This window comes from Oncorhynchus mykiss, chromosome 26 (assembly GCF_013265735.2).
Source record: "Oncorhynchus mykiss isolate Arlee chromosome 26, USDA_OmykA_1.1, whole genome shotgun sequence".
NCBI classification, from domain to species: Eukaryota; Metazoa; Chordata; class Actinopteri; order Salmoniformes; family Salmonidae; genus Oncorhynchus; species Oncorhynchus mykiss.
In genome coordinates, this window is record NC_048590.1 from 37,216,750 (window position 1) to 37,239,952 (window position 23,203).

General features: G+C 47.4%; 1 protein-coding gene across 3 annotated transcripts in view; it reads left to right on the top strand.

Moving 5' to 3' along the window:
* LOC110506743 (alpha-ketoglutarate-dependent dioxygenase FTO) overlaps nt 1-23,203 on the top strand; it is a 221,901-nt gene that overhangs the window by 195,175 nt on the left and 3,523 nt on the right. For all 3 annotated transcript variants that reach the window (XR_005039891.1, XM_036964462.1, XM_036964463.1), the window contains exon 9: nt 22,770-22,910. Coding sequence is in view for 2 of the 3 variants with exons in the window: in XM_036964462.1 (XP_036820357.1) it covers nt 22,770-22,910 (141 nt within the window). In the remaining variant the exon portion in view is untranslated. The remainder of the gene's footprint in view (nt 1-22,769; nt 22,911-23,203) is intronic.

Here is a 23,203-nt window from a genome sequence, read left to right on the forward strand (position 1 = left end):
GAGGGAGAAGGAGAAATAGAGGAAGAAAGAGAAGGAGAAATAGAGGGAGAAGGAGAAATAGAGGAAGAAAGAGAAGGAGAAATAGAGGGAGAAGGAGAAATAGAGGAAGAAAGAGAAGGAGAAATAGAGGGAGAAGGAGAAATAGAGGAAGAAAGAGAAGGAGAAATAGAGGGAGAAGGAGAAATAGAGGAAGAAAGAGAAGGAGAAATAGAGGGAGAAGGAGAAATAGAGGAAGAAAGAGAAGGAGAAATAGAGGGAGAAGGAGAAATAGAGGAAGAAAGAGAAGGAGAAATAGAGGGAGAAGGAGAAATAGAGGAAGAAAGAGAAGGAGAAATAGAGGGAGAAGGAGAAATAGAGGAAGAAAGAGAAGGAGAAATAGAGGGAGAAGGAGAAATAGAGGAAGAAAGAGAAGGAGAAATAGAGGGAGAAGGAGAAATAGAGGAAGAAAGGAGAAAGAAAGAGAAGGAGAAATAGAGGAAGAAAGAGAAGGAGAAATAGAGGGAGAAAGGAGAAAGAAAGAGAAGGAGAAATAGAGGAAGAAAGGAGAAAGAAAGAGAAGGAGAAATAGAGGAAGAAAGAGAAGGGGAGGAAGACTGATAATGAAAAGCCTAGGAAGAACGTCAAGGACAGGGAGAGAGAAAAGGAGAATGAGAAGGAGGGAGAGGAAAAATAAGGACAGGCAAAAGAAGACTGAGAAAGATAGAGGTGCTCAGGAGAAGAAGATGAAGAGAGAAGTTGAAGGGCGAGCTGAAGGAAAAGAACGAGTGGGAATCAGAGGAACACCGGATGGATAGAAACCCTCTGTCTCTCTTTCTCTCTCTGGCATCTATTTTTCATCAGTGTGTTTAGGGCTGCTGTTCAGTAATTAAAATGTGTGAGAGTAGACTAATTTACCCTTGCGATGATGAGAGAGAGGAGATCGACATGGGACTGATTAACACTGTTACGTTAGAGGAGAGGAGCCCTTGGAGCTATTTCAGTTTCCCTCTGAAATGTTTACTGGAATATTGTGCCCGTGCACGTGTATCTTTGAGAAAGAGAGAGAGAGTCTGAAAGTTGTGCCTGTGCTGCATTTAACCCTGGTCTAGTCCCTGAATTTCGATGGATTAAAGATGTCATTTGTATCTGAAGTGTTTCACTAATGAAGACCACGGTCGGATCGTTGCCATCGACTGGCTCCACACACACATTGATTACAACAGGCCAGGGAGGGTGCTGAGGCTGAGGGCTGGGCTGTCGTGAGAGAAGTCAGGCTGGAGCCAGCAACACTGTCAGGCACACACTGACTCATTGTCATGATTACCCACAATGCAGCATTCCCAAAGCAGAGTATCATGATCATAAAAAAACAAGAAATCAACAGTGTAACAACTCTCTTCTCACTGTGTGAGTGTGTTGAAATAGCACATACTGACATGGTGCTACTTGAACTACTATACTACAGTATTTGAGACCTTCTCTCCCACTGGGCCTCCATGGCCATTGGATTCAGGCCCCTAGTAGAGTAGAGAGCAGGCCTCTGATTAAAAGCCTCAGCCCTCTTCTCTCCTCTGGCTGTGTGATATGATTGGCCTCAGAGGGATAACCAGTAGCTTTACTCCCCTGCTAACCAATAGCCTTACTCCCCTGCTAACCAGTAGCCTTACTCCCCTGCTAACCATAGCCTTACTCCCCTGCTAACCTATAGCCTTACTCCCCTGCTAACCAGTAGCCTTACTCCCCTGCTAACCAATAGCCTTACTCCCCTGCTACCAATAGCCTTACTCCCCTGCTAACCAGTAGCCTTACTCCCCTGCTACCAATAGCCTTACTCCCCTGCTAACCTATAGCCTTACTCCCCTGCTAACCAGTAGCCTTACTCCCCTGCTAACCAGTAGCCTTACTCCCCTGCTAACCAATAGCCTTACTCCCCTGCTAACCAATAGCCTTACTCCCCTGCTAACCAATAGCCTTACTCCCCTGCTAACCAATAGCCTTACTCCCCTGCTAACCAATAGCATTACTCCCCTACTAACCAATAGCCTTACTCCCCTGCTGTACAACACTGGTGTCAACTCCCGATTACAGCAAGGCCGATGGACCTCTGATGTCATCCCAGGCTGTGGTCTCTGCCTGTGGTCTCTGCCTGTCGTCTCTCATAGCCTCTGGTCTAGTAGCACTTATACACAGTGAAAACGGTCCATTTTCATACACAGAGAAAACTGGTATATTCCAATAGGCTGTAACAAATAACCTAGTCCCATATGCAGTGAATATATGTATGTTGTCTGTGACCTATACTGACCTTTGCAACCTCAGGATATTTTGCAAATTCTAGTATCTTTAACCAAGTGGTCAATCAACTCTTAGAACAGTAACAGTTCTGGGTGTCTCTCTAGCCAATATAACACTATTAAACAATCAATAGCTGAAGAAAGACCAAGAATTGTAGACTCTCTAGCTCTAATGTATGGACATTGCGAAACGGCTGTATATTCAGAAGAAGAACAGAAAAAATAGTTGGGAAAGTTTTGTCTGTAGTTGAGTGGTGAGAGTTTGAGAGTTGAGCATAACGCTTGGTAAGTGTTTGGATTGTTCATGCTGCGGAATGTGCAGAAGGCATTCAACCCCGCCAGGCGACCATCTCCGCAGGCTCTTCCCCGGATAGCATTTGACATACTTAAATAAAACAGTATTTTCCTCAGCGTATTGCTTTTCCTAATCTACAGACTGCATGCTGTCATTGTTCTGTCCATAGCCAGACTCTGTCTTTTGGAAAATGCTGAAATTATACTTTTCAGAGTGTTTTACTCTTTAATTGTATACCACTCTGAAAACAGTCAATTCACTTTATATGCTCGCAGGCAGACAAACTGTATCTATGAGTCCTAGACAGGTAGTAGAGTTGGAGCTACAGCCGTGCTCCTCCTGTACAGTATAGGTGACAGAGTTGAGTTGAGTTGACGGGCTCAGACCCCAGCCTTGCTGACAGTAATCTGTACAGTGTAGGTGACCTACCCCTCCTCTCTCTCGTGTCTCTGTTGTGATGCCAGCGTGAGCAGTTGAGTTCCGGTCGCAGCGCATGATGTCTCCTCTGCGGTTCCGCTCTGGAGGTCCGGGGATGGTGAGCTCCTCACGGTTGTCACTTTGAAGTGCTGGAGCACTCATTCCTGGTCCCCTCTCCTTGAGCCTCAGCTCTGCTTCCCGCCATCCCTCTCACTCGGATTAGTTCCTCTCTCTGGGAAAATGGAAGCAACATTCCGACAATTTGCATCCCAACTATTATTCCCCTCCTTATGCTTTGTTATATTTTTCTACCTCCTCCTTTCACTTCTCTCCTTCATTCCTCCTCCCTCCACTTCTCTCCTTCATTCCTCCTCCCTCCACTTCTCTCCTTCATTCCTCCTCCCTCCACTTCTCTCCTTCATTCCTCCTCCCTCCACTTCTCTCCTTCATTCCTCCTCCCTTCACTTCTCTCCTTCATTCCTCCTCCCTCCACTTCTCTCCTTCATTCCTCCTCCTTTCACTTCTCTCCTTCATTCCTCCTCCCTCCACTTCTCTCCTTCATTCCTCCTCCCTCCACTTCTCTCCTTCATTCCTCCTCCCTCCACTTCTCTCCTTCATTCCTCCTCCCTCCACTTCTCTCCTTCATTCCTCCTCCCTCCACTTCTCTCCTTCATCCTCCTCCCTCCACTTCTCTCCTTCATTCCTCCTCCCTCCACTTCTCTCCTTCATTCCTATTCCCTACACTTCTCTCCTTCATTCCTCCTCCCTCCACTTCTCTCCTTCATTCCTCCTCCCTTCACTTCTCTCCTTCATTCCTCCTCCCTTCACTTCTCTCCTTCATTCCTCCTCCCTCCACTTCTCTCCTTCATTCCTCCTCCCTCCACTTCTCTCCTTCATTCCTCCTCCCTCCACTTCTCTCCTTCATTCCTCCTCCGTCCACTTCTCTCCTTCATTCCTCCTCCGTCCACTTCTCTCCTTCATTCCTCCTCCCTCCACTTCTCTCCTTCATTCCTCCTCCCTCCACTTCTCTCCTTCATTCCTCCTCCATCCACTTCTCTCCTTCATTTCTCCTCCCTCCACTTCTCTCCTTCATTCCTCTTCCCTCCACTTCTCTCCTTCATTCCTCCTCCCTCCACTTCTCTCCTTCATTCCTCCTCCCTCCACTTCTCTCCTTCATTCCTCCTCCGTCCACTTCTCTCCTTCATTCCTCCTCCCTCCACTTCTCTCCTTCATTCCTCCTCCCTCCACTCCTCTCCTTCATTCCTCCTCCCTCCACTTCTCTCCTTCATTCCTCCTCCCTCCACTTCTCTCCTTCATTCCTCCTCCCTTCACTTCTCTCCTTCATTCCTCCTCCCTCCACTTCTCTCCTTCATTCCTCCTCCCTTCACTTCTCTCCTTCATTCCTCCTCCCTCCTTCTCTTCTTCATTCCTCCTCCCTCCACTTCTCTCCTTCATTCCTCCTCCCTCCATTTCTCTCCTTCATTCCTCCTCCCTTCACTTCTCTCCTTCATTCCTCCTCCCTCCACTTCTCTCCTTCATTCCTCCTCCCTTCACTTCTCTCCTTCATTCCTCCTCCCTCCACTTCTCTCCTTCATTCCTCCTCCCGCCACTTCTCTCCTTCATTTCTGCTCCCTCCACTTCTCTCCTTCATTCCTCCTCCTTCCACTCCTCTCCTTCATTCCTCCTGCCTCCACTTCTCTCCTTCATTCCTCCTCCCTCCACTTCTCTCCTTCATTCCTCCTCCGTCCACTTCTCTCCTTCATTCCTCCTCCCTCCACTTCTCTCCTTCATTCCTCCTCCCTCCACTTCTCTCCTTCATTCCTCCTCCCTCCACTTCTCTCCTTCATTCCTCCTCCCTCCACTTCTCTCCTTCATTTCTCCTCCCTCCACTTCTCTCCTTCATTCCTCCTCCCTCCACTTCTCTCCTTCATTCCTCCTCCATCCACTTCTCTCCTTCATTCCTCCTCCCTCCACTTCTGTCCTTCATTCCTCCTCCGTCCACTTCTCTCCTTCATTTTCTTCACACACTGGACCATTTTGTTGTGATTGTCAGAAAGAGTAGCAGTTGTATTGTGGGCTGATTATGACAGGGTGTTTTTACCCACAGATCACCAGAGCAATTAAAATCTGTAAATAAAAGGCTACCCGTGATGATGCAGTCCAAACAATGGCTTCCCACAGGATGGGTTTGTTTGAAGGAGAGCAGTGGAGGGGATACACACATACCGAACCCAATCGTTAATTACAACACACTCCTCTCCCCTCTGCTGTTGTGGCGATGGACAGCTTAATGCAATCACAGTGACACATATTTCCAGACAAGATGAAGTTGTTTACTTTTGTGTTAGGTCCCGAATTACGATGGGACACTTTGTTCAGCTGCAAGGCAAATATAATGTCATTGTGCCAGCTACATGTGTTTAGAAGAGGATAGGAGATAGGCCTGTGCCTGCTGGAGAGGCAGTACAATAGTCTACAGTCAGTACTTGAGGCAAACCCAGAACCCAGGTCTGAGACATACAGTACCAGTCAAGAGTTTAGACACACCTATTTCAAATGTTTTTCTTTATTTTTACTATTTTCTACATTGTAGAATAATAGTGAAGACATGCTCCCGAGTGGCGCAGAGGCTTCACTACAGTCCCTAGTTCAAATCCAGGCTGTATCACATCCGGCCATGATTTGGAGTCCCATAGGGCGGCGCACAATTGGCCCAGCGTCATCCTTGTTTGGCCGGGGTAGGCCGTCATTGTAAATAATGATTTGTTATTAACTGACTTGCCTAGTTAAATAAAATAATGATAATCTAAACGATGAAATAACACACATGTAATAAACAAAAAAGTGTGAAACAAATCAAAATATATTTAATATTTTAGATACTTCAAAGTAGCCACCCGTTGCCTTGACGACAGCTTTGCACACTCTTGGCATTCTCTCAACCAGCTTCACCTGGAATGCTTTGCCAACAGTCTTGAAGGAATTCCCACATATGCTGAGCACTTGTTGGCTGCTTTTCCTTCATTCTGCAGTCCAACTCACCCCAAACCATCTCACATGGGTTGAGGTCGGTTTATTGTGGAGGCCAGGTCATCTGATGCAGTACTCCATCACTCTCCTTCTTGGTCAAATAGCCCTTAACCAGCCTGGAGGTGTGTTGGGTCATTGTACTGTTGAAAAACAAATGATAGTCCCACTAAGCGCAAACCAGATGGGATGGTGTATTTGTACAGAATGCTGGGGTAGCCATGGTGATTAAGTGTACCTTGAATTCTAAATAAATCACAGACAGTGCCACCAGCAAAGCACCCCAACACCATCACACCTCCTCCTCAATGCATCACGGTGGGAACCACAAATGCGGAGATCATCCGTTCACCTACTCTGCGTTTCACAAAGACACGGCGGTTGGGAACCAAAAATCTAAAATTTGGACTCATCAGACCAATGGGCAGATTTCCACCAAGTCTCTTCTTCTTATTGGTGTCCTTAAGTATTGGTTTCTTTCCAGCAATTCGACAATGAAGGCCTGATTCACGCAGTCTCCTCTGAACAGTTGATGTTGAGATGTGTATGTTACTTGAACTCTGTGAAGCATTTATTTGGGCTGCAATCTGAAGTGCAGTTAACTCTAATGAACTTATCCTCTGCAGCAGAGGTAACTCTGGGTCTTCCTTTCCTGTGGCGGTCCTCGTGAGAGCCAGTTTCATCATAGCGCTTGATGGATTTTGAATCTTGAATGGATCTTGAAATTTTCCACATTGACTGACCTTCATGTCTTAAAGTTATGATGGACGGTCGTTTCTCTTTGCTTATTTGAGCAAATTCCGCAAATTAACTTTTAACAAGGCACACCTGTTAGGTGAAATGCATTCCAGGTGACTACCTCATGAAGCTGGTTGAGAGAATGCCAAGAGTGTGCAAAGCTGTCATCAAGGCAAAGGGTGGCTACTTCGAAGAATGTCAAATATAAAATATATTGGTTATTGCATGATGGTTACTGCATGATTCCATATGTGTTATTTCATAGTTTTGATGTCTTCACTATTATTCTACTATGTAGAAAATAAAGAAAAACCCTTGAATGAGTAGGTGTGTCCAAACTTTTGACTGGTACTGTACAGAACCCGGGTGAGACATACAGTACAGTCAAACCCAGAACCCGGGTGAGACATACATAAGGATATGATGGAGGTCAGAAAGGAAAGGATCTGAGAGAGGAAGCTACTCTCAAAGGAAAGGATCTGAGAGAGGAAGCTGCTCTCAAAGGAAAGGATCTGAGAGAGGAAGCTGCTCTCAAAGGAAAGGATCTGAGAGAGGAAGCTGCTCTCAAAGGAAAGGATCTGAGAGAGGAAGCTGCTCTCAAAGGAAAGGATCTGAGAGAGGAAGCTGCTCTCAAAGGAAAGGATCTGAGAGAGGAAGCTGCTCAAAGGAAAGGATCTGAGAGAGGAAGCTGCTCTCAAAGGAAAGGATCTGAGAGAGGAAGCTGCTCTCAAAGGAAATGATCTGAGAGAGGAAGCTGCTCTCAAAGGAAAGGATCTGAGAGAGGAAGCTACTCTCAAAGGAAAGGATCTGAGAGAGGAAGCTGCTCTCAAAGGAAAGGATCTGAGAGAGGAAGCTGCTCTCAAAGGAAAGGATCTGAGAGAGGAAGCTGCTCTCAAAGGAAAGGAGAGAACAGAAGTGGTTACAGTTGAGGAGTGCTATATGACTGGTCTTACCATATGTCTTATTCAAGCTATCGAGGGAAGTGTGTACCCTTATAATGCTAGCCTCAGCCTTGGCAGCCTCAGGGCACTGAGTGAAAGCTCTGGCTGGTGTTTGGGCCCAATATCAGAACCCTCTGTGGTGCTGTATCCCCATCTGCAGCCTGGCAAACCCAAGACTGGCAGTGCCAAAGTGTGACATCTTACTAAACCCAACAGTGTGTTCACCTAGTAATTACCCGTAATAAATGTTTTCTAGCTATTACACAACGAGAGACTCCCTGTTTCTCCCTGATTTATATAACCCAGTACCAAGTGTTGCAACATCTGCGAGGTGTGACTAGACAACTACAACAACTACTCAACGCTTCTACTGTGGGTGTCTCTTTAGGGAAACAAAAGAGGCTCTTTGTAGTTTGGTGGAGGAGACATGGGAACATGTCATGTATTTGGTGTCAGGATGTGTGTGGGACGGTTCTGCCCCCCTGTTCATCTATTACTAAATACTGAAGTCTGGGCAGGTTTGGGAGGGAGGGAGGGGGGAGAGAAGGAAGGAAGGAGGTATGGACGGGGAGAGGAATAGGAGCGGTGCGGTGGTGCATTGTAATGGTGCCAGGCTCCCCGGGCCTGGCTGGAGGCTATATACCTTACCAAGATCCTGTTTACAGTTAGCAGAGGAAGCTGCCAGCCACCCATTTCCATAACTGTGCCTGCAGTCCTTGGTGGAAACCGATTCTTCACCTCTCTTCTTTTCTTTCCCTCTTTTCTCTCTTTTCTTTCCCTGCTCTCTCCTCTGGCTCTAGCTCACTTCCCATCTCTTAGTTTAACCCCTGAAATCTCCCTCCACCCCATTGTACTTTTAAATCAGCTCTGCAGTGTTGTTTGCTGCCAAGAGGCATTGAACGTCTTGTCAGTCATGGTTTTGATGAGATGGAGGAAGTTGCCCTATGAAGAAACTAGACATCTCTCCCCTGGTATCAGCTCCAAGGTAGAAGAATAGTCTCTGAAGGTCAGATCAGGTCGTTCACTTGCAGTTCACTAGCTGTGTGTGCGTGTGTGTGTGTGTGCGTGTGTGTGTGTGTGTGTGTGTGTGTGTGTGTGTGTGTGTGTGTGTGTGTGTGTGTGTGTGTGTGTGTGTGTGTGCGTGTTTATGCGTGTGTGTGTGTGCGCATTAGGTTGTCTGGGACGGATTGTACCTGTCCTGGGGGCTAGTGGAAGCCCAGGGGCCGTGGCAGACGCCAACGCCTATATATGTTCTGCTGTGTGTGTGTGTGTGTGTGCGTGTGTGTGTTCGTGTGTGTGTGCGCATTAGGTTGTCTGGGACGGATTGTACCTGTCCTGGGGGCTAGTGGAAGCCCAGGGGCTGTGGCAGACGCCAACGCCTATATATGTTCTGCTGTGTGTGTGTGTGTGTGTGTGTGTGTTCCAGTGTGTAAGTGTAGTCTCTCTGTTCCTGTGTTTGTCTGTGAACATCTGCTCTTTCACATGGCCCCAAATGTCAGAACAGAACCAGCTACCAGACAAAGACGTGGAGCATTGTACAGGACGGTGTTACCCCCATCTCCATATCTCCTGTCTTAGGATGTTAACCATTATTGAAGGTAACGGGGGGGGGGGGCGTTGTCATCTCCTGCTTTTTAGAGCATTAAATCCTCAGAGTTCGGGAGAAATGTCTGTCAGGGGAATGTCTGTCCTTTGTGTGCAGGCAGGTACCCTGGGTCCCAGTGAGTAAGACCACGACATAAGAAAGCCATTTGTAGCAGGAACATGCTCTGTGCTGTATGTACTAGGGAATCAGGCAGTCTGAACCCACAGGACGCAGTATAAACAGTTGTGTGTGTCTATACTGTTACATTTCTGAACGTGGGTCCTGTTTTCTGTGTGCTCTTCCTCTCTCCCTGTGGGCTGAAAACAGTGTACACCACTCAGAGTTGATGAGGCTGTTGTTCTGCTGTGTGTGTGGGAGGCTGTAGTGGACTATACTGGGCACTGAGGCAGAATCGATGGGGGGAGAGGAGACGGGTACAGTGGCCCCAGGAGGGGCAGGGGGGCTGGGGTGGAGGTCCGGGGGGCTGGGGTGGAGGTCCGGGGGAGCAGGAAGCCAGAGGTAACCCCTGCAGCTCCCCTCCAGCGCCATGCAGGACACACCTCTGCTCTCAGACAGCCCTATTGATTTGTCCAGCTGATAAAGTCTGTCTGCAGGTTAGCTGGTGTGTTAAATACCCCTCTTTTCACCTCCTAACCTAGCGTGTGTTTGTGTGGGGCTGGAGTGGACTGAGGTGAGGACACAGACGGACACAGGCGCCATGCAAGTGGTACCATTGATCAGGTGACTGACCGTGTTTTGCTGGCTAACCCTCTTTCTCTCTCTCGCTCTCTGCCCCTGTGCCCCCTCCTATGCCCACACCTGTCACCAGGTGTGTCTCAGCCATTAGGTGGCGCCGTTATCCTCACTGTCACCCTGTTAGAACCCAGCCCTACCTACAGTACCCTCCATGGAACAGTGCTCTATTGTCATATCCTCAGGCTACAGGAAGACATAAGTCACAGAGCCGTTAGCCTTTGACACAACAGCGTGTGACAGGTCTGCTCACTGTGAGGAACTCACATGGGGCATAAATCAATCCAGGGCCTGAATCCGAGGATCCTGCAGAGCAGGATGTATGTCTATGTTAATTCAAGCTTAACGTAGATTAATTCACAAGAGCCTGGGATTGTCGTGGTGTGTTGGCACATGTGATCTGTGTATGTAGGGAACTGGGAGAGAGAGAGATATATGGAGCCAACGTTACTCCCCATGAGCTTAACACAAGGCAGTTCACTCACGTGTGTGTGTGTGTGTGTGTGTGTGTGTGTGTGTGCGTGTGCGTGCGTGCGTAATCTAATGACAGATGGGTGTAGTGTATGAACCCCCAGAAGCCACTGCTGCTGTGACACATTTTTGTCCCCAGCGTTAGTTGGTTCAGTCCCTGGGTGTCTTTGAGTCAGAGCCGTCACAGGTGCTAGATAAGACACTGAGATACAGACACACACACCAAGACCAATACAGCGTGTCTACTATGGTGCTCAGCAATTTCTGTAACATAACCCAGTGTGTTTCACAGAAAGAGATAAGTTGGCAACCAGACACTTATTTCTAAATACAGGACATTTCCTTCTAAAAGACTGCGGTGTTTTAATCTGTGTTTTTTTTTTATTAAAGCAATAACATTTTGTCATTGAGTCACCTGAGTGTTTAATGTCTCTGAGTGGAGAACAGGTGTGGAGGTATGCTAAAACGATAAGGCTCTGGGTGGAGAACAGGTGTGGAGGTATGCTAAAACAATAAGGCTCTGGGTGGAGAACAGGTGGGGAGGTATGCTAAAACGATAAGGCTCTGGGTGGAGAACAGGTGTGGAGTATGCTAAAACGATAAGGCTCTGGGTGGAGAACAGGTGTGGAGGTATGCTAAAACAATAAGGCTCTGGGTGGAGAACAGGTGTGGAGGTATGCTAAAACAATAAGGCTCTGAGTGGAGAACAGGTGTGGAGGTATGCTAAAACAATAAGGCTCTGGGTGGAGAACAGGTGTGGAGGTATGCTAAAACAATAAGGCTCTGGGTGGAGAACAGGTGTGGAGGTATGCTAAAACAATAAGGCTCTGAGTGGAGAACAGGTGTGGAGGTATGCTAAAACAATAAGGCTCTGGGTGGAGAACAGGTGTGGAGGTATGCTAAAACAATAAGGCCCTGGGTGGAGAACAGGTGGGGAGGTATGCTAAAACAATAAGGCTCTGGGTGGAGAACAGGTGTGGAGTATGCTAAAACAATAAGGCTCTGGGTGGAGAACAGGTGTGGAGGTATGCTAAAACAATAAGGCCCTGGGTGGAGAACAGGTGGGGAGGTATGCTAAAACGATAAGGCTCTGGGTGGAGAACAGGTGTGGAGTATGCTAAAACGATAAGGCTCTGGGTGGAGAACAGGTGTGGAGGTATGCTAAAACAATAAGGCCCTGGGTGGAGAACAGGTGGGGAGGTATGCTAAAACGATAAGGCTCTGGGTGGAGAACAGGTGTGGAGGTATGCTAAAACAATAAGGCCCTGGGTGGAGAACAGGTGGGGAGGTATGCTAAAACGATAAGGCTCTGGGTGGAGAACAGGTGTGGAGTATGCTAAAACAATAAGGCTCTGGGTGGAGAACAGGTGTGGAGGTATGCTAAAACAATGAGGCCCTGGGTGGAGAACAGGTGTGGAGGTATGCTAAAACAATAAGGCCCTGGGTGGAGAACAGGTGTGGAGGTATGCTAAAACAATAAGGCCCTGGGTGGAGAACAGGTGGGGAGGTATGCTAAAACAATAAGGCTCTGAGTGGAGAACAGGTGTGGAGGTATGCTAAAACAATAAGGCTCTGGGTGGAGAACAGGTGTGGAGGTATGCTAAAACAATAAGGCCCTGGGTGGAGAACAGGTGGGGAGGTATGCTAAAACAATAAGGCTCTGGGTGGAGAACAGGTGTGGAGTATGCTAAAACAATAAGGCTCTGGGTGGAGAACAGGTGTGGAGGTATGCTAAAACAATAAGGCCCTGGGTGGAGAACAGGTGGGGAGGTATGCTAAAACGATAAGGCTCTGGGTGGAGAACAGGTGTGGAGTATGCTAAAACGATAAGGCTCTGGGTGGAGAACAGGTGTGGAGGTATGCTAAAACAATAAGGCCCTGGGTGGAGAACAGGTGGGGAGGTATGCTAAAACGATAAGGCTCTGGGTGGAGAACAGGTGTGGAGTATGCTAAAACGATAAGGCTCTGGGTGGAGAACAGGTGTGGAGGTATGCTAAAACAATAAGGCCCTGGGTGGAGAACAGGTGAGGAGGTATGCTAAAACGATAAGGCTCTGGGTGGAGAACAGGTGTGGAGGTATGCTAAAACAATAAGGCCCTGGGTGGAGAACAGGTGGGGAGGTATGCTAAAACGATAAGGCTCTGGGTGGAGAACAGGTGTGGAGTATGCTAAAACAATAAGGCTCTGGGTGGAGAACAGGTGTGGAGGTATGCTAAAACAGTAAGGCCCTGGGTGGAGAACAGGTGTGGAGGTATGCTAAAACAATGAGGCCCTGGGTGGAGAACAGGTGTGGAGGTATGCTAAAACAATAAGGCCCTGGGTGGAGAACAGGTGTGGAGGTATGCTAAAACAATAAGGCCCTGGGTGGAGAACAGGTGGGGAGGTATGCTAAAACAATAAGGCTCTGGGTGGAGAACAGGTGTGGAGGTATGCTAAAACAATAAGGCTCTGGGTGGAGAACAGGTGTGGAGGTATGCTAAAACAATGAGGCCCTGGGTGGAGAACAGGTGTGGAGGTATGCTAAAACAATAAGGCTCTGGGTGGAGAACAGGTGTGGAGGTATGCTAAATCAATAAGGCTCTGGGTGGAGAACAGGTGTGGAGGTAGTCAGAGAAGGCAGTGTGTACAGAGAAGGTAGTGTGGTGGATTATGACGACGTGCTACACAGATGTTTGTTAGTTTTTCCTTCAAAAGTACATCAACTGCATCGTATTGTGTTTGCCGTGGCTTAGAGCCAGACATATGCAAAGCTGCCCCTCTCAGGATGAGAAATTATTAGCAGTGACAGAATGCCCAGTTGAAACAAAATGGCCGCCATCTAGGAGAAGTGCTGGCTAGTCTCCCTCTGTAATACGACTGACAACAGCCTCACCTGCGACATGAGCGGAGAGGACAGCGACTAATTACGGGGGCAAGTGTGTGTGTTGTCTGTTTATCTCTACCTCTGTTGGTTCAGACTCTCTCTCACTGTTCTGATTTAACCAGAGGCAAAGCCTCCCAACTCATCAAATATTAAACAAGGCAAGGTTCTCAATGGTTTTCTGTCTCTTCCCGTATTCACAGCTTGTCTCTTTCTCTCTGTCTCTCTTTGTCTCTGTCTCTCTCTCTCTCCTGCGAGGCGGACAGCGGAAGTCAGGCGGAATGAAAGCTGAAGTTTCTGCTGGTCGGCTAGTTGCCTCAATCGGCCATACAGGCTGGGGGCTGCAGGGGATTGCAGGGGGTGAATGGACAGTGACATGTTGATGTTGTACTGAGAATGTTTGGATCCCCATGTGGCCAGAGAGCTAGCCCCTCCCCCTTCCACTCTCCTCTCCTAGCCCTCTTCCTCTCCCGCCTCTCCCAACCTCTCTTAGTCTCTCCGCCATCATACTTTCCTCTCTTTCTTCAACCCCTCTCCTCTCTCCTCTCTGCCCCAGCCCCTATGCCCTGTATACCCACCATCAAAGCTGGGCCTAAATACAGCTCACTGAGAGCTGCAGCCAGAGGGCCTATGATGCTCCATCTGTACCCATCATCCTTCTTTATCTGCGTGTGTACGTGTGTGTGTTGCTTCGACCAGTCAGCTGCCTGAGCTGTGTTTGTCCTGCTCCTCAGCTGCTTGATCCAGCTTTAGGCGCCACTGCTGGTGTCAGATGCCTTGCTAGACTCTGGATAGAGTAAGGATCTGGATGAATGATGTTGTGGTAACAGTTACCCAGAGCTGCATTGGTCTGATTTTGGACCTGTTTCTCTGTGTGGCCAGCTGGGTGTCTATGAGTCTCAGTACTGGGTTATCCTCTCTCCTAATCACAGCTGACCTTGGATCAGTGGTTTAAGTTCTAGAGTCAGGGGCCCATCCTCAGTGAAATAGGGAGTAGTGGAGAGACAAGAGCAGGTGGACAGTTTTTTGGGGGGGGTTGAGAGTGAAAGGAGATGAATGAGAGACTTTATCCCTTACTCCTACAGTGTAATCCATCTCTGTTCTCTACTGGCGTATGGCTCTAGTCTTCATTTAGTTGTCATTGTTCTGAATGGGAAGTTAACGTTTGTTACTTTACCTTTAAGAGACCTTTAAAACAGGCCAGTGGTATTCTCAGAGAAGCCATACTTTACATATAGGAACATTAAACAGTCAGGTTATGTTTTAATATTGACATGGGCATTGCTTTGTTGGTGTAGTAGACAAAGGGCTGGGTGTACTGAAACACAATATGTTCTTTCTCTGATATCACTGGGCGTGAATATTCATTCTGTTAGACTACAGGTCAACCGCATGTTTGTATAGCTCTTTGTGTTAGTTCTTGATCCACTGTGGCGTTTTGTACCTGTTTGAACACAAACAGTATTTCTCTTCTTCACACCCTTATAAACACATGTTCAAACACACAATACCACATATTAGACATATTCATTTTCACACACTTTCTGACATACACACACACACACACTCACCCCCTCCGTTGCATTGTGTTTCCTAGGCTGCCGTGCTGTGCCGTGCGGTACACTCTTGCACCCTGCTCAGTGCTGAAAGCCTCAGGATCTGGCCTACCTTCCTGCTCCTCTAAACAAATTGCTCTCTTTCTGTTTCAGTCTTTTCACGGCAGCGTTTTAAATGCCGTGCCCTTTAATTACAGTATTTACTTAATAGGGTGAAACAAAACCCATGTTCACACAGCAGGAGGACCAGGTGACTCAGAAGGCTAAACACCTGGCAACAACACACTCCTCTGACACACACACCCACACACACCCACACTTAAAAAAACACAGTGTTCTCTGGCTGGGAGAAAGTATTGGAGACCTGTGGGACATTTTCCACTTTGTTTACAGAAGCCACTCATGTCTATGGGAAAATGCTTCTTGTAAGTTAAAACATTTTAATTTGACATTCTTTAAAGTGGGTTAACAGATGGAAAGGAAATAAACATTCATGTATTTTATTCCTCCATTCTGTAGTATACTATTACATTGGTCAGGGAAGACTGCTGTGTCTTTTCTCTTGTCTCTTCTTCTCTCTTCCTCTCCTCTCCTCCTTTTCCATGTAACATTCCATGTTATATTTCTTTCCAATACACCTCCACAATGAACTCATCACTGCTAGATTACCCCAGCATTATGTTAATGACACGTTTGACTTTGTCTGGGTCTTTAAATGGCTCTGTGGTTTCACATTGTTTGAGGGTGTTCCCCTAATCTCTCTGGTTCCGCACTTTAACTTTACATCTCCTTCTAAAAGCTACATATGAAGATGTGCTGATGAGGGAGGAGCCTCACTGACATCATTCAGTGAGGTCACACAGGAAGTGATGTCTCAATGCGAACCTTTAACTGTAGCAGTACAAGAAGATGTGACATGTTGATTTGTGGTGTCTCTTCCTCTAATCTCTTTTCTCTCTCTTTTCAAACCAGATTAATGTACTCCACCTATCTGAAACCTAATATCTATTGTACAACAGTTTAAAGCTTCTGTCACACAGTTTAACACCATAAAGGCCTCAGATATTTAACACTACATCCCCCGTAGCTAGCAGAATGGCTTGTAACAGGCAATCTGAGGCACAATACCTATAATTAGCCAACCCAGGTTGACCCTGCCATTGTCACCTGCAGACAGGTGGGAATTGTGCGAGTCTCCGGTGACCTTATCATGTGACCAGGGTCAGGTGTCAGTCGGGGGAGAGACTGTATAGCTGTCGAGGCAGGCCTCATCCATCATCTTCTCTTATTGCTCTCTCTCTCTCTCTCTACATGATGCCCAGAAGGCGCTAGCAGGGTGGGGAGCCAGGGGTGAAGTTGAGGGGGGTGGAGGGTGGAAGAGAGGTGGTGGTGGTGGTGGAATGATCGTTTTACAGGAACGTTCACGGAACAACAAGTTTTCACAGCAACAGTGCGCCGTTCCACCACAAATAAAGAGTTACGGCTCCCAGCCCCACAGTAACCCTCTTCCTGATCCCAGAGCAGATTTATGGCCTTCAACCGCTGGGCTGTGAAAAACTGCAAACACTGACAGGCTCGTAACCTCTTTACCCTCTGCATCAAGACTCTTATTGCTCAGTTTTCTCTCCTGGGCTGTGTAAATAAACACAGTCACTGTGAAAAACTCACATTTCTCTTTAAACCAACTCAAATTAGTTTTCCCTCACTATATCAAAATGCTTCACTCTGGTATTTGGCCACATATATGGAAGAATGTTGCATTATGGGGGGCATGTTGAGGCATTGGACCCTGTTGAGTTTTAGCCACGGTGTCTTCATGGCTGTCGACGTTATGGCTTGAAATGGCCGGAGTAAAAGTTTGTTTACAGTTTGAGGTCTCCGACCTGAACCAGCTGCATTAGTCGAAGCTATGGAGCTCTCACAGGTGGCTTGGAGGCCCTCTTCATCCCTCTTGGAACACACACCCACACACAGCCTTAGGGGATGACCCATGACCCGCCCCTGTGGGAAGAACACACGGCCAGAAGCAGTGGACAGAACCTCTATATGTTTGTCTTTACAGCCTGATTGCATTTGAACGAACGTTGTCTGCTTGTAAATGTTGGCATTAGGCTGCATTCCATCCCATAGCCCAAGGTAAGAGAGGAGAGTTGTAGCAGAGTAGGGCTGTGGTGTTGGGTAATTTGTCACCCCGTTAAACGACTAATGGACGTCCACCTGGTTTGGGAGCAACAGCAGCAGTTTGCCTGGCTCCTCCTTAGCAAGTCCAGACTGCAATTGTGTTTTATGGCCACAATTATAAAGGATATTTAGCGACTACCTTGCTGCTTGTGTGTTTTGGGTCTGGTTGGTGGAGGCTCCAGACACTCAACAACCCACCTAGCCAGCCCACATCAAACAACCTCGGTGTGAGACTTGGTGTGCTCTGCTCTGATGAGCCCTGCTTTTTATCAATGCCTCATTCACCTAGTTATTGAATCATGCAGCACAGAGTATTGCGGAGAGCAGAAGTGCACATGGTGTGATCGTACGTGCCGCAGCCCAGACCTACAGGTCCTGTGTTCCCACTGCTGTCATGTAGGAGTCCTGCAGGCTCTAATAAAGTCAAATAATCCTATTTGTTTCATGTGGTTTAATGAGAAGACGCACATCAGACTGCAGCTGGATGGAAGGGGACCTCACAGGGTCTGAGTCTGGCTGTGGTGGGGTGGCGGGGCGTCCCACCCAAAGGTAGCTCCCTCATTGTTACAAGCAGCACCACCCTGGGGGGGGGGGGGGGGGGGGGGGGGACGTTGGGGAAGAGAGCAGCCTCAGCCCCTGCTCCCGACCAAAAGGCATTTGCGTGTTTTCCACAGCCATTAATTATAGGGATCAGATGTTAGTTTTATTAGCAGGGGCTCTTTAATAGGAGTCAAAATGAAAGGAACATATGTCACGCATTTGATGCCCCACCCGCTCCCCCTATTCCTCTCCTCCACAGTCACCCACCTCATACACTCACGAAGAGCACAGTCAGCACAGTCTGTCTGCAGACAATAGTGGTCAGTGGATTGATCCTGAGGAAGCTGTTGGGATGTTGCCCTACCCACGCTCTGCTGTACCTACCACTGTGGGGCTTGACCCCAGGAAGCCTGTGGGCAAATTAAAGAGCACAGGCTACATACCACGCAGCCTCACTGAACCTTACAGTATAGTACATGACTCCACATAGTTACCCCTGAACCTTACAGTATAGTACAGTATTACAGTATAGTACATGACTCCACACAGTTACCACTGAACCTTACAGTATAGTACATGACTCCACACAGTTACCCCTGAACCTTATAGTATAGTACATGACTCCACACAGTTACCCCTGAACCTTACAGTATAGTACAGTATTACAGTATAGTACATGACTCCACACAGTTACCACTGAACCTTATAGTATAGTACATGACTCCACACAGTTACCCCTGAACCTTACAGTATAGTACAGTATTACAGTATAGTACATGACTCCGCACAGTTACCACTGAACCTTACAGTATAGTACATGACTCCACACAGTTACCCCTGAACCTTATAGTATAGTACAGTATTACAGTATAGTACATGACTCCACACAGTTACCACTGAACCTTACAGTATAGTACAGTATTACAGTATAGTACATGACTCCACATAGTTACCACTGAACCTTACAGTATAGTACAGTATTACAGTATAGTACATGACTCCACACAGTTACCCCTGAACCTTACAGTGTAGTACATGACTCCACACAGTTACCCCTGAACCTTACAGTATAGTACAGTATTACAGTATAGTACATGACTCCACACAGTTACCCCTGAACCTTACAGTATAGTACATGACTCCACACAGTTCCACTGACTCTTACACAAGACAGAGATGTGTGCAGGTACAGGCGAGACATGGCCGCTGAACCGCTGTCATCCTGGGCAACATGATTGCGTACATCACCGTCGGCGGCTAGTCTGAATTTATGAGACACATGCCTGTTTCTGCATGACTTGTTTGATTGCATTCTCTGGTTTGTGGCTTCGCTGGCAAGGCCGTAAAACCTCACACCTGCAGAGTTGTAAAGGACTGAACTGTGGGTGTAGGGGAGAAAATGAGGAACCAGGTGAACTGAGGCTCTCTCTCACACACACACACACACACACACACACACACACACACACACACAAAGAGACATATCACAACCCATCTCCTTAAAAGGAATTTCCATCAGGCAGCAACCCCACCCTACCTATTCCATACATAATGTCTTTATCAAACAGTCTCCATTTACTCCCATGTGTGGTTACAAATGATCTCCTGTAGCAATAACACAATAAGTGTTGTCTGCTATCTATGTTAGCCTGCTTTTTTTCCACTTGGCCTGACACAATCGTGGCATTTATCAGTGTTATTGCATGAGTCGGAAGCACTGACGTTGTCTATTAGGCGGCTCTCCATCCTGTTAAGAGCAGAGAGGCTTTTAATGTATGGCCCTGGTGGCAGGATTGGACTCAGCACAATTACATGGCTAGTGGGGAGATGGAGGGTTCCTGATACTGATCATGTTGATCTCTGGACCAGCCAGGCACTCCCAACAAATAGAGAGAGAGAGAGATGGAGGGTTCCTGATGCTGATCATGTTGATCTCTGGACCAGCCAGGCACTCCCAACAAATAGAGAGAGAGAGAGATGGAGGGTTCCTGATGCTGATCATGTTGATCTCTGGACCAGCCAGGCACTCCCAACAAATAGAGAGAGAGAGAGATGCAGGGTTCCTGATGCTGATCATGTTGATCTCTGGACCAGCCAGGCACTCCTAACAAATAGAGAGAGAGAGAAAGAGAGAAAGAGAGGGAGAAAGAGAGAAAGAGAGAGAAAGAGAGAGTGAGAGAAAACAAAGTGAAGCAGAGGTTAATCATTTTATTTACTTGCAGCAATGGATTTATTTTTCTTCCCCCTCTCTTTCTCTCCCTCTTTCTCTCGCCTCTCTCTCTCCCTCTCTTTCTCTCGCCTCTCTTTCTCTCCCTCTCTTTCTCTCCCTCTTTCTCTCCCTCTCTTTCTCTCGCCTCTCTCTCCTTTCTTTACCAGGCAGGGCAGTGAGTGGGCTGAGGAGGGAGGGCTGAGCCAGGGGGAAATCGATGGGGAGCGCATTACAGTAAAACGTATTGATTAGAAGAGACCTGCGAGCACCGTGTCGGTCGCGGAGATGGTGGAATGATGCAATGCTTAAAGGAATTTATCCTTTGACTTTTACATTAACCTTTTATTGACTGCTTTGCCTGTCCATAATTAACACTCACTTTAGCTAAAGTGGTTAGTTTGAGCAGAGCAGTGTGGGGCCGGAGCCTGGGTCCTATGGTGAGCTTCTCCGCCAGCTAGAGCCCTATAGCCCCCTCCTTGCCACAGACTCTGCGGCCCAAATGGCATCCTATTCACTATTTAGTGCACTACTTTGAACCAGGGCTAAAGGACTCTGATCAAAAGTAGTGCACTATATGGGGAATAGGGTGCCTTTTAGGAGGCAGGCAGACAGAACAGTTCAAGTGCAGTGTGTGGCTGCACTATGGAAGGCCTCTGTGGAATAAAAGGCGATAGAAGCTCAGATTCCTTTCACATTAGCATACTATTTGAGCAGGCCTGCCGGGCTATAGGGTTTCAGGGCAAATTGAAATGAGTGATTGTATTGCCAATCTCTCCTGAGCGAGTGGGCGAGAGAGCACCAGATGGGATAGTTAGCCCATATCTGTCTAGGGTTAATCCGTTGGAACACTGTAGACTCACAAACACACTCCTAGTCCTCTAGCTCTGCCTCTCTTTCTCCATCCCGCTCTCCCTCCTCTTTGTCTTTGACCTTACCTTTAAGGTGCTGTTTTCCCAGGGGAAAGTGGTGATTTGTGAGAATGTGTATAGTGCTGTGGCTCACAATGCATTTCTATGAGAGTTTAAGGTACCAGACTAGATATTGAATTTTTTCATTCCATTTTAGCGGTTAAGTGAAGGTGTGGTATTTGCAGCTATTGGAGGTAGTGGGTTGAATGTCCTTGCCTCTATTATATTTGACACAACTCTCATCCTCATAACTACTGCATCTCTGGTTAAACAGACCTCTCCGTTCCAGTTTAATACGGTTAGATTCTCTGTCAGATGAGTACAGTATTACCACATAATGAACTTCACCACATATTTACATGGCCTATCTTCATTTCCTTGTTCAGGACTGCCGAAAAGAGGCCAGTGTTTTCTATTGTACCAGTCTAACATGAATAGTTAATTCACTCTCAAACTCAAACGGCACTGTGTTCCCATGGCCTTTGGTATCTGTCCGCTGATGTCAGCAGAACGTGTGCGTGTGAGGCGTACCTCTATTCTCTGTGTGTCTCTTTTCATCCAGTTCTATATTTATGCCTGGCGTGTCCGTCGTCCTCTCTCTGAAGTGGCGCTTCCTGTAATTCTGCCTAAATAAATCATGAGAACATTTAGACCCATGTCTTGTCGCGCAGCCCCAAGGTCAGCTGATCCTATTATTTATCAAGTCATCTGCTACATAATGGTACTTAGACCATGTTAACACATTCTATTATCAGGCCCCTGATCTGAGGCCTGGAAGATATATGTGGATGGTGTATGTTAATACCGTCCTCTTGGTGTAATGCACTACCTATCAGAGGGTTAGACCACAGCTGAATGGTACCACTTAGCTGAACAACTCCAGCATTAAGTGGCCCTCGGTTGAAATATAGAACGGTCAATTGAGGCAGGGATGGCCTGGACTGCCTGTTCCCTGGCCACATTAACGACCTCCCCGTCACATCCATAACACACACCTCCCTGTTAGGGACCCTAGAGACTGTAGGGGGGTGGGGAGGCAGGGGGAAGCAGGATGCCTGGGGTAGGGTGTCAGGGAGTCAGACACCAACCAGCTTCTATTTCAGAAGCAGGAGGAGGAGGAGATTGTGAAGTAAGGAGTAACTGTGACCACAACCCCTCACCACCGGCCCCTCCCACCCATCCCCTCCTTCACTTCCAGGTCAGGGGTCAGCCTCATCTGTCGCTATGGAAGACAGATTTACATTGACAGTCCAGACTGCCACCAAGTCACCTGTGTAAATACAATACTGATTCCTACTGAGACGTCTCATACCGTGATGCTTTGGTGTACATTTTGATCCAACAGACTAGGTGGTGGAAACAGTAAAAGTCATAATCCATGAATCATAAAATGTAGAGTACTGTAGAAACACCATGTAATAACATCAGAGGGCTGTTTCTCTATCTGTCTCTCTTGTTCTGACTGGATGAAAGGAGAGGGCTTTCCAGAGAAACCATCTGGCTGTGTGGAAATGACTGGAGCATTAATCACTGAGGATACTGTTGCTTTGTCATCATATTGACGGTTTAAACCACAACACACACTGATCACACACCCATGTAGGGCTACTTACAAAACATTCCTGACTCATCAGGTCACACACACACACACACAGCCCTACACCCTGCAGGGTCTAATAGGGACCAGTCTATTGGAAGTCATAAAGAGAACAGGAGAGGAAACACAAGCCCACTGCCTCCTGGTCAAACACACATTGGTCCTCCCTGTGTGTTTACAGAAAACACACTCCACACTCACCCAACAATTACCTCCCGTTATTGTGTGATCTGCTCAAACTCACTATCAGTCAGATACAGATCTCATTTTCTTTGTTATACCGTGAACCACCACTGTTGATTTACATTGCTTCTGTGTAACAATGTGTAATGATGGTGGCGTCTGTATAGGAGGTGATTTATGTCCAGAGGAGTGTCTGACCTGTCCTGTTATTTCCTGTCCTTGTCTGTCCCTCCAGGTGCCATTCCAGCCTGGCCCAGACCCTGCCCCCAGAAGAGGCCCCCGTGGACCGGCCATTTTGGGCTGACGACGACCCCAGCATGCCTCTGCCCTTTGACCTGGCCGACATCATCAACAGGGTGGAGTCACTCCTCTGGAGGTCAGTCGCAGACACACATAAGCGGACACACACAGACACACACACACACACACACAGACACACACACACACACACACACACACACACACACACACACACACACACTTAAATAACTCACTTATATGAGTCTGCATACATCCCTGTAGCTCCTTGATTGTCCTGTCACCATACAACAATACTTAACCATCTCCTTCATAGACCTACGTGGTGTGGCCACCACCCTCTTTTCTGTAACTGCTGCCTCTCTGGTCAGCAGTTCTCTTCCTTAGTCAGAAATACAGTTGAATTATCCC